Source organism: Capricornis sumatraensis, chromosome 6, assembly GCF_032405125.1.
Source record: "Capricornis sumatraensis isolate serow.1 chromosome 6, serow.2, whole genome shotgun sequence".
Classification (NCBI taxonomy): domain Eukaryota; kingdom Metazoa; phylum Chordata; class Mammalia; order Artiodactyla; family Bovidae; genus Capricornis; species Capricornis sumatraensis.
In genome coordinates this window covers 12,168,482-12,180,747 of record NC_091074.1, presented here as the reverse complement: position 1 = coordinate 12,180,747, position 12,266 = coordinate 12,168,482, and the positions used below count along the sequence as shown (strand labels likewise).

The 12,266-nt window shown below is 40.2% G+C and overlaps 1 protein-coding gene across 1 annotated transcript in view; it reads right to left on the bottom strand.

The window, feature by feature from the left end:
* GALNTL6 (polypeptide N-acetylgalactosaminyltransferase like 6) overlaps positions 1 to 10,893 on the bottom strand; it is a 1,456,655-nt gene extending 1,445,762 nt beyond the window's left edge. The window contains exon 1 of the mRNA XM_068974511.1: positions 10,756 to 10,893. Coding sequence (XP_068830612.1) covers positions 10,756 to 10,893 — 138 coding nt within the window. The remainder of the gene's footprint in view (positions 1 to 10,755) is intronic.
* Positions 10,894 to 12,266: the final 1,373 nt, after the last annotated feature.

Here is a 12,266-nt window from a genome sequence, read left to right as displayed (position 1 = left end):
AAAAAGGTAAAATGCTTGTTCTTTGGAAGAAAAGCTGTGACCAAACTAGACAGCATATTAAAAAGCAGAGAAATTACTTTGCAAACAAAGATCTGTCTAGTCAAACCTATGGTTTTTCCAGTAGTCATGTATGGATGTGAGAGTTGGACCCCAAAGAAAGCTACGCACTGAAGAATTGATGTTCCTGAACTGTCGTGTTGTAGAAGACTCTTGAGAGTCCCTGGGACTGCAAGGAGATCAAACCAGTCAATCCTAAAGGAAATCAGTCCTGAATGTTCATTGGAAGGACGGATGCTGAAGGTGTAACTCCAATAATTTGGCCACCTGATGTGAAGAACTGACTCCTTGGAAAAGACTGATGCTGGGAAAGATTGAAGGAAGGAGGAGAAGGGGATGACAGAGAATGAGATGGTTGGATCACATCACAGATTCAATGGACATGAGTTTGAGCAAGCTCTGGGAGTTGGTGATGGACAGGGAAGCCTGGCATACTGTATGTAGTCCATGGGGTTGCAAAGAGTTGGACATGACTGATTGAATGAACTGAACTGAACTGAAATCAGTAGTGATATACTTTAAATGTTTTATTATATCTTTATTGGTAGCTCAGATGGTAAAGAGTCTGCCTGCCATGTGGAAGACCTGGATTTGATTCCTGGGTCAGGAAGATCCCCTAGAGAAAGGAATGACAACCCATTCTCTCAGTATTCTTGCCTGGAGAATTCCATGGACAGAGGAGCCTGGCAAACTACAGCCCACGGTGTCACAAAAGAAGCTTACACGACTGAGTGTCTAGCATTTGCACGTTCACTCACATGTTTATTCAGTTCAGTTCAGCTGTGTCCAACTCCTTTCCACCCCATGAATCACAGCACGCCAGGCCTCCCTGTCCATCACCAACTCCCAGAGTTCACTCAAACTCATGTCTATCGAGTTGGTGATGCCATCCAACAATCTTGTCCTCTGTTGTCCCCTTCTCCTCCTGCCCCCAATCCCTCCCAGCATCAGAGTCTTTTCCAATGAATCAACTCTCCGCATGAGGTGGCCAAAGTACTGGAGTTTCAGCTTTAGCATCCGTCCTTCCAATGAACACCCAGGACTGATCTCCTTTAGGATAGTCTGGTTGGATTTCCTCGCAGTCCAAGGGACTCTCAAGAGTCTTCTCCCACACCATAGTTCAAAAGCATCAATTCTTCAGCACTCAGCTTTCTTTATAGTCCAACTCTCACATCTATACATGACCACTGGGAAAACTACCACCTTGACTAGACAGACCTTTGTTGGCAAAGTAATGCCTCTGCTTTTGAATATGCTATCTAGGTTGGTCATAACTTTTCCTTCCAAGAAGTAATTGTCTTTTAATTTCATGGCTGCAATCACCCTCTGCAGTGATTTTGGAGCCCAGAAAAATAAAGTCTGACACTGCTTCCACTGTTTCCCCATCTATTTCCCATGAAATGATGGGACCAGATGCCATGATCTTCGTTTTCTGAATGTTGAGCTTTAAACCAACTTTTCTACTCTCCTCTTTCATTTTCATCAAGAGGCTCTTTAGCTCCTCTTCAGTTTCTGCCATAAGGGTGGTGTCATCTGCATATCTGAGGTTTTTGATATTTCTCCCGGCAATCCTGATTCCAGATTGTGCTTCTTCCACCCCAGTGTTTCTCATGATGTACTCTGCCTATAAGTTAAATAAGCAGGGTGACAATATACAGCCTTGATGTACTCCTTTTCCTATTTGGAACCAGTCTGTTGTTCCACGTCCAGTTCTAACTGTTGCTTCCTGACCTGCATATAGGTTTCTCAGGAGGCAGGTCAAGTGGTCTGGTATTCCCATCTCTTTCAGAATTTTCCACAGTTTATTGTGATCCACACAGTCAAAGGTTTTGGCATAGTCAATATAGCAGAAATAGATGCTTTTCTGGAACTCTCTTGCTTTTTTGGTGATCCAGCAGATGTTGGCAATTTGATCTCTGGTTCCTCTGCCTTTTCTAAAATCAGCTTGAACTTGTGGAAGTTCATGGTTCACTTATTGCTGAAGCCTGCTTTCGAGAATTTTGAGCATTACTTTACTAGCATGTGAGATGAGTGCAATTGTGCGGTAGTTTGAGCATTCTTTGGCATTGCCTTTCTTTGGAATTGGAATGAAAACTGATCTTTTCCAGTCCTGTGGCCACTGCTCAGTTTTCCAAATTTGCTGGCATATTGAGTGCAGCATTTTCAGAGCATCCTCTTTCAGGATTTGAAATAACTTATCTAGAATTCCATCACCTCCACTAGCTTTATTTGTAGTGATGCTTTCTAAGGCCCACTTGACTTCACATTCCAGGATGTCTAGCTCTAGGTGAGTGATCATACCATCATGATTATCTGGGTCATGAAGTTCTTTTTTGTACAGTTCTTCTGTGTATTCTTGCCACCTCTTCTTGATACATGTTTATTAGATGTACACAACAGTATGTTTACTTACTACCTTCAATGAATATTATAAAAACTGAGAAAAAGGAAGCAATATTATTTGCTAAGCTTCCCCAAATTGAGTGTTTACTTTGTAACAAACAGTCTACATATATTAATCCAATTTGATCCCCCTGCTACCCCTTTAAGAGTTACAACCTGAGCCAACATATGAAGAACTATGGTTCAAAGATGTAAAATGTCTTGCCCGAGAGGATATATTTTGAAAGTGGTGAAACAGCATATAAACCTGAAGTAATTGATTATTCCTCAACCTAACACCAACCCTATCTAATTTTATAACATGACGAGGCTCAATATTTACCCCCTGGAGCAATGAAGGACTTACCCAAGAGTTCAGATCGTTCTGTTCCTTTTCTGTTTTGAAAGCACAGTACACACACACACGCACACACACACATGCACACAGAAAATGCTTCACTATGCACTGCTTGTTTGTTTCATGAATACATATTGTATCTCTCCAATTCACTACTGTGAAAATTAAGAATGGGCGAAATGCAATATGCTTTTTTCTATATTCCTCTAACTCTACTGAAGGAAACAGTAACTCTATAAAGTATTTCTGTAGTTAACTGAAATAGTTAAGAATCATTTCCACTCTGCTGCTTATCTTTCGGTCTTCAGAATAACTATTGTGTCTCAAGACCAAGACTTAACAAAAGCAGTTCTCAGACTCTGACTTGTAATTAATGTAGAAAAAAACGCTTACATGTGAAAGTGAAAGTGTTACTCGCTCAATCTTGTTTGACACTTTGTGAAGCTATGGACTGTAGCCCACCAGGCTCCTCTGTCCATGGGATTTTCCAGGCAAGAGTACTGTAGTGGGGTGCCATTGCCTTCTCTGATAGCAAATGATAGTGGTCACTATAAAGAAACATTGCTCTGGTTTTTTTCCCTTTTATTGAAAACTTCAATTTTAGAATAATGTTCAATGCAATATACCAAAAAATTAGTCAGGTTTGTTTTTTTTTTTTTTTGCAATAAACAATTGCATGTAAAATAAAATTAACAATTTGTCCTTAAATACTAGACCAAAAAATTATGGGAAAATTTTTTCTATTATTTTCTAGATCCTGTTTATGTGTTTCTTCAAAAGATCTCCCTGCCGGATTTAACACTCCATGGCAAGTACTGTATCATAGTCATTGCTCTGTTGTGCTGTCTTGACATTGCCTTGCAAAGAGAAATCATCTGTAAATATTTATCAAGCAAACATTAGTTATCTTGTTAAAGGCAATGATTGCTTACAAATGCTCATACTATGTATAACAATAATCTATATTCATTAACCCTTATTACATGCTGTTCAGGATACTAAGCATTTAATCCTCACCAAAAATAACAACACAAGAAATACATCATTGTTTCCACCTGACTTAGAGAAAACTGACATGAGGAAGACCCATGACTCGTTAAATGTCCTAAAGTGCTAGGTGCTGTAACTAGCACTGATTACCAAAAGATAACAAGACAATATGGAAATTCTGATATTTCTCCATAAATTAAGGTCAAATGGATTCTCTTACTGGAAAGATCTATCACAGTTAAGGAAAAAGAAAAAGAAATTCACTCAAACTTGGGTGGCAGCCCTGACAATTTGGTCATTTTACTGTATTAAAAAAGATCAAAATGATCGATAATAAAATCTTCTGACTTTGGCTTTCTAGACTTCAATGGAATGAAGTAACATTCCATGAGGATTTCAGAACTTGAACTGAATTTGAAATGAATCTCCTCTACCCTCACTGAGAAACACCATTCCCTACATCATAGAGATGATAGCCACCACCATGGCCTCTGACAAGCACAACTTCCTTGCTAACATCAATGGATAATGATAAATTGCACTATTTATGATCTGCACGACTTTCACATTGCTTTGCATGGTGAGCGTGCTCTGTCATGTCCAACACTTAGCAATCCCATGGATTGTAGCCCACCATACTCCTCTATCCATTGGATTCTCTAGGCAAGAACACTGGAGTGGCTTGCCATGCCCCCTTCTCCAGGGGATCTTCCAAACCCAGGGCTCAAACCTACGTCTCCTATATCTTCCGCATTCAAAGGCGGATTCTTACTACTGAGCCACCTGAAGTACTTCTAGAGACAAATGCACTTGTCCTTCTCTCCATACTTTCCTAGAATTAAATTAATAACATTTAAATAAACTCAGCTGATGAACTTTTCTTTTTTTTAGATTCAAAGCAATGGAAAAAGCAAGAAGTTATAAAAGTAAAAAACTGTAGAAAATGAAACAGTTGGGTGGATTTATTTTTTCTTCACAAGTGAGACCATGTGTGTGAATTCATGTACGTGTGTATGTGTGTTGCTAAATAAGTATGTGAAATGAATACATTTAATTGGAGAATACTGCCAATTCAGTCCACATTTTTTCCCACTAGACTGGAAGTAGAAAAGTAGAGGAAAACACTGATGGGATTTACCTTAAACCCTAAAAATACCCTTCTCTGTTCACCCTCTTTCCAGCCACCACGTTCGAGTTTGGTAGTAACAGACATCAGCATTATCAGGGGATGCTGAGGGTCATTGCGGCTTGACATTTCTGGGGGCCCGTCCTTTCCTTTCAACTTTAAATAAACCCAGTATAGATATTTTTGTGCTTGAATAAATACCTACTCTCAGCAGCATGAATGTTTCTTATTTGTTCTTTTCGGCTGCATTTGAGCTTCCGGCTTCCTGGATGGCTCAATGGTAAAGAAGCGGCCTGACAATGCAGGAGATGCAGGTTCAATCCTAGGATGGCAAAGATCCCCTAGAGAAGGGAATGGCAGCCCACTCCAGTAGAATTTCATGGACAGTGGAACCTGGAAGGCTGCAGTCCATGGGGTCACAAAGAGTCAGACACGATTTAGCGATTAAACAACAATGACCACAGTTCAGGCATCCCCACTATATTTTGAACAACTAGCTCTGTGGGGTCACAGACTGCCATCCTAAGAGAGCAAGTACCTAGTTTATGAGAGTTTGGCTTCACTTTTTGGATGATCTCAAGAACCTTCTATTTGTTTGCACATCTGCACTGTTGACTCCGTAATAGCACTCCAGTAAACACATATGTAAACATGAAAGAAAGAGAAGAATAACATACTCACGTCCGATGGTTTTAAGAGCCAAAAGTTCTGCCTCATCCTTCCAAGCATGCCAAGCAAATGTGAAGGAGAGGCTGGACCAAACACATGCTGACTTGGGATGACAGGACACTCATACCATCTTCCCTTAAGTCTGATCTCCCTCTTTCAGGTCGTCCTGCAGGTACCCTCACTGGCTATCATTTGTATAAAGTGTTTCAAGGAGAGACGTGGTTACAAACTTCTCTACAAGTTGTCATGGAGACTCCTGACAAAACTTCCACACACCAATTTCAATTATCTTCTTGAAAACACTAAAACATCAAACTTTCTCACCCTTCTCCCTCTGTATTTCACCCTTGATTTGGTTTCTTATGTAGAAAAAAAAAATGTATAGGAGGCTAATTGATGCAGCACAGCTTGTTCAAAAATAAACACACATAGAGAGAAAAGGAAAAAAAAATCTCTCTCTCTCTTTTTTTTTTTTTTTAACCAGATTGTGGACAGGAGATTCTGTTCAACATTGTTGCCTAGGGGGCAAGTTGGTGAACTAATCATCTTCAGATCCAATAGGTCACAGTCAATAATTAAAGCACTTGTTACAGGACTCTGTGAGGTGCAATACTGGAGCAAGTCAGGATGGATATTTCCATAAATTCAAGAAAAGGTCCTTCTGCATGCTAATTTAAAATCTACTTCTTAGCTAATTCAGAACATTATGGCTCAAACGAATATATCACTTCACACCTAGCGTGCTGATAATATAGAGGGCAGGAGGAGTGAAAATTTTACTTTCTTATTTCTTTACTTTTCTTTTCGTTTTAGCTTTTCCAATATCTAAGATGTTTGCTGGAGAAGAAACAGACATTCTTCCAGCTTTATGGTCAGGGTGACAAAGGAAAGCATGAGTATGTCTGCATACACTCAGCTCCAGATATCTAAAATCTTCAAATCACAAGATAAGTTTAAAATACCACAGAAAACAGTTCCTGCCAAAAAGATGAATCCCCCTATCCCAACAAGGGTGGTGCTGATTAATATTAGTAAAGTTGGACTAAGATGCTGAGAAATTTCAGGAAAGATTTATATATATGTATATATTAAGTCTCACATCTGTGGAGTACAATTTACTTGTGGAGTTGATTAAAACCAAAATGTTACCTCACAATAGTTTCAACAGCCAAGATGTGATCTTAGGACTTTATGTACCTTGTTACAGCAAGTTAGATTAGCCCTGTTTTATATATAGAAATTCTGAAGTACTAAGAAAGAAGAAGGTTCTACAAATTAAGTGACCTAAGTGTTCAATGTTGTTTTTGGTTTACTTCATGGGAAAAAATCCAGGCCAAACGTATACTTCTAAAATCATTCTGAACAATTCTGAAAATATGTGAATTAAAGTTCTGAGATTTTGATCTTTGTTTTAATCATTATTTCAAAAATTGCAAAACCTTCATATTCTGAATATTCTTGAATTATTTTTCACTCATACTGAGTATTGAGTTGCATCTCAACTTAGTTGTTGAACTACTTTATAGCTGCTTTAAAAATATTAATCTCTTTAATGTATTTAAGGAAAGAAAGTATTTGGGGGCCCTTTTTATCGATACTTGCATAAATAATTAAAAAAGAAGGTATGATAATGCTAGATGCAGTAGTTTTGCTCTAAAATATTGCTTTGCTCTAATTAACATCCTAAGGAATGGCTTAATTAAGATCTAAATATATAACCTTAATTCAAATGCAACTGAAACCAGAGAAGAGTAGCAATACAAAATCAAAAAGAAAGAAATTAAGAATTACTGTACAATAACCATAGAGTAATCACTTCAGCTGAATATAAAATTCATTACCAACAAACTATTTTAAAATAAATGTATATATTTCTAAACCATGTATAAATCATCCTAATAAAAATTAAAAAGCAACAAATAGAACTCAACTAAAAATAACATAATTATCATTGATAATTTAACAACATAAGCAGGAAGCATAAAATATTTTATAAAATCATGATTTTTATACAATTTTCATAAAATTTTAAAATTCCTAAAAGATTAATGTTTATTTCCGTAACTTGGTTCCATTTTGCAGAGCCCAAACAATAAAATTAGCCTTTTAAGTCTTCCGTTATTATAACTACTTTTTTGGTCCTCATTAGTTAAATGAGTGGTACACCTTTTAGATGAACAATTTAGGATTTTTTATTTCATGTATTTTCTGCATCATAGATGGGACAAATATTTAAATATTATAAGAATTATTTAAAATATTACTTTAAATCAGAAAGTACTGTAAATACAAATATTAAGTTGTAACAGTATGGAAGACTTGAGAAAATATGTGTAAAATACTAAGTATCATGACAATGCACAGTTTCTATCAATGCTTTCTCATTTACCTCCCTTTAGTTTATCTCAGAACATATCAATGCCATTCATACTGAGTGGTAGACAGACAAACTATTGGTGATGTGCTCTGGTAAAATACAAGTGAAGAGGATCATCTTCACTTTAAAAGTATCATCCATTCCATGATTCTGTATTTCTAGAAACTATTTTCCTGCAAGCCACTATAAATGAAACTGTTTAAAACGTGAAGGTTTCCCACTGCTGGACTGCCCTTTTCCACAGAATGGCTGCAAAATGAGACTCTCCTTCCAGCCTGTGACTTGTTCTCAATCCCTTCAGTGCTGACCAGGGCCAATAAGCTGCACATTATCCTCACCTGGAGGATTTCACAACTAAGGGATAACTAAAGTAACAGATGGGTCTTGAAGAATAGTTAGTGATTGACCATTAAAATGCCTTTGTAAAGGAAATTACTAAATTACTAAATTTAAATAGCACAAGTCAGGTTATATACTTTAACTGAAAACTTACATATTTAGTTGACTTACTTTGAAATGTGGATACCCTAGTCAAATATTATATCACAATATTAAACATGCTTAATTCATCATTACAGTCAATTTTTATTTGGTCAAGTATATATATATATATACATAATATGCATATAGATACATTTTTACATATGGCTTATCTCTTACTTATCAATGCTTGTATAATGATGTCAATATACCCTAATTTTCTTTACATTTAGGTTTAATAATAGAATAAAACCAATGAAGGCTTATCTTTTACTGCTTTACAATGAATTCTCTCTTTCAGTAAGTGATGGTTTCTACATTTCAACTTAATTTTGTATCTGTAAGAAAGCATAAGTTTTGAAATCATTATTTTTTTTTTAGGTTAAAACATACTGAAGTATGCAACTGGTATTCATTTCATGGCACAAACTGCCTTTTGTTTATTCTTGGCTTTAAAACTGCTAAGACTCTCCAGCTGGAATGCCACAGGATCCTCTCCAATCTTGGTTATTTATTCCACACAGTATAAAACTTTGAGAAACAGCCCCTTCTCTCCCTGCTCCATGCCTTTCATATCCACTAATTTTTTACCTGATATTAAACATCATTTGCACCACCAAAGAAACAGGAACAATAAAACCGTTATAGAGATTGTAATAACAAGCAAAGAGATTTGGTTTGCCACACTTTATTTTTTTTATGCCATTGAACAAACAGATTTCTCATTAAGGGTCAAAATCAATGGAGCTGGTGGGAAAGTTGTAAATACTTCATTAATAAGATTAATTAGAGCTTTATGTTAGCTATTCCAGCCAATGATTCAGATGGCTATTGTTAACTGAATGCAAGGAAAAACCATTTTGTTGTCATTTTGTCAATATTGGAATGGAAATTTTAATAAAAGTAGCTAATTTTAATAATTAACTACTAATATTAATAACATTCAGCTTCTCTTAAGGGTTGGAGAAATAAATGATCCATATAGGAAAAAACAGTTTCACATTCAAAGTATCAACCTTTTTTTATTGGAATGACAAAACAGAATATACTTCAAATCAGTCACCTATTATAAAGGATGACAGTGATCAATAACGGAATGAAAATATGTCAGCATTTTCCCTCAAAATTCCAATCTGCCAAAATTCATAAACAACTAGTAATCCTTAACATTTAAGAGACTGGTAACTCTTTACTTGTCATAATGAAAAAGCAGATTACTTCCATATACTTTACAACTAACCACCCACTGTGTAAAAAGAAATTCCACTTCGTTAAGTATGAGAGCAGATATTTTAATTGTCAGTAATAAATACTGTCATCCACAAATAGGCAATTTAAGCACTTTCTGTTTGTAGAAGGTACATAGTGTACATGGGTGATGACCCATGAAATTAAGATTATTCCCACTCCAAGGTGATGCATAGAACTGAAGAAGTGTTATATCCATATTATGAAAAAGGCTGCATTCTATTGTTAAAAGTTTAATGGCAGAAGCTAGTTTATTAGTAAGCAAAGAATTTAACTATACTGAATTTCACCAATGTTCTGGAGAGGATATTTTGCTATACTGTTAAGAAAGATAGTTATTTTGATCCATGTTAAGATATGACCCATGCACCCACTAGTAGACTGCATATTAAGTAAAACATAAATGTTGTGTGTGTGTGTGTGTGTGTGTGTGTATACACGTATAACTCCACTATATGGTGTTTCTGACATGGAGAGCTTTAACAACAAACTGTTACCACAGACTGTGAAACCGAACGACCTCCTTAGTAACTGCCTGAAGACCCCACACAGCACCTTAGCAACAGGGCAGGAGACACAGAGACTTTACCTTTCTGCATGGCAAAAAAAAAAAAAAAAAAAAGCTGTTGCTAAGCAAAAATATAGAACACTGTAACTTGGTGTTTGAGAACCACTTCACAAGTTTCACGACTTAATCGGCCCAGTTGACTTTAATATAGACACACAAACTCCGGGAGAAGCCAACACAAACCTCTGAGACTAAACCTGTACTATCTATACATCTCCTTTCACGAACAAGCAGTTACCCCTCTTGTAACCTCTAGATCAATGGAGAGGAGCTGTTTCTTCCTTTTGACCTCTCATCCTGCGTTTTCACTTTATTTTGCATTCCACCCATGTCATTGGTCGCTGTCTCAAAAAGACTACTTATTAAACCCCAAAGTCTCTAGAGGATTGTAATCTCAGCTCTGCAAAGACCTGGGAGCTGATGGAAACTCGGCACACCTGCCTAGGGTGGCCGGCTCCAGACTCCTGCCCCTCCGGGATCCTTCTCTGCGCAGCACTTACCTGCGGCTCCGCGGGCTCTGGGGATTTCACCAGGTGCTTCTCCTTGTATAGAGACCAGAGACCGATATTGGGCAGGAAAATTAAAGCCACCATGAATAACAAAGTCATCTGCAGAAATCTCTTCTGTTTCCTCTTCATCGCAAATGGTAACAGAGAAGAAAAGTTACAGGAGATGGTTCCTGCCCGACTCTCGTTTGAATCCAAAGCACCAGAAACTGAGGAGAAGCTAAAAACTTTTTGCTGCGTGCTCAGCACCAAGGTGCACGATTGAAGGGGAGTTAGGCATCGGCAGAAGCAACGCAAAGTTAGTTTCCCCCCAGAAAACTATGACGAAGGCATTAGCTATTGGCTCAGAAATCAATGACTCCACCGAGGAAATCATTAAGTCTATCGACCTCCAGTAAAAAGCCACGGAGTAAATATGATCCTTCCAGACTAATCGTAAGTTATGAAAAAGTCAATAGCATGCTGGATACTTAAGAAAACGGGAGGTTTGGAGTTTCCCCCTCTGCGTGGGAGGGCTGGGCTGCGGAGAGGGCGGGCAGGAGGTCTGCGTGGGAAGCGGCTCGGCCCTAGCAAGTGGCAGGAAGGAAAGTGCTCGCTCTCGACCCCAGCACATCACCTTTCTCGTCTTCCCAGGACGTCTCCTCCTGCGCTCGCCCTGGAAGAAGCCACCTACACTCAAGTTCAAGTCCTTCGGTGGCCAGCGCGCCGGCGGGCTCCCGGCGGTCCGGGAGACACGGTGTCCCGGGCAGAAGTGCTATTTGGGGAGAGGTCCGAGAACTCCCGGGCGCTCACGCGCCGCGCCGCCCCTCGTCGGCCGGCAGCAGCTTGGCGACCCAGGGGCCCGGGGTCAGGAGGCTCCGGAGGTCGGCGTAGGCGCCGCGCCGTCTGTGCTCGCGCGGCGCCCGGGCTGCGGTCCTCCGCCAAGTGCGGGCCCTGCCCATCAATCGCTCCTCTTCCTCAGCAACGCTCTCACGCCCGGGCGCTCCCGTTAGCATCCTCTCCCCGCGACGGAACGAGCCCTGAGGAACATCGCCGCACTTGGAAGGCGAAGCTCTCACGCTCCCCGCGCCGAGGAGGGAGGGTGGCGCCCGAGCCGAGCTGGGCTCTCGCGGCGCGCGCGCGGAGGGCGAGGTGGCAGAGGCGCGCGCTGCTCCCGCCGCCGTCGCCTGGTGCCCGCCTGCGCGGGGACGAGGCTGTGCCGGCCGCGTGCGGCAGCCCGGGCGGGCGGGGAGGGCAGGCCCCCGCCGCCAGCTCCTATATAAGCTCGCCGTGATGCGAAAAAGCGGAGCAGGGCGACGCCGCCGCCGGACCCGCACTCCAGCTTCTCGCCTGTGAGGTCTCCTCTCTCTACCCCGGCCGTTCGCGCGACCTCGGACCCCTCGGGAGCCCGGCGCCCCCAGCTCGCCTCGCGCCCAAGGCGCCAGACCGGAGATGCGGGGCGCGGGGGGCCGGCTGGTCGCGGGGTTTCCGCGGGCTCCTCAGTGGTGCCGGCGGGCGCGGAGGCG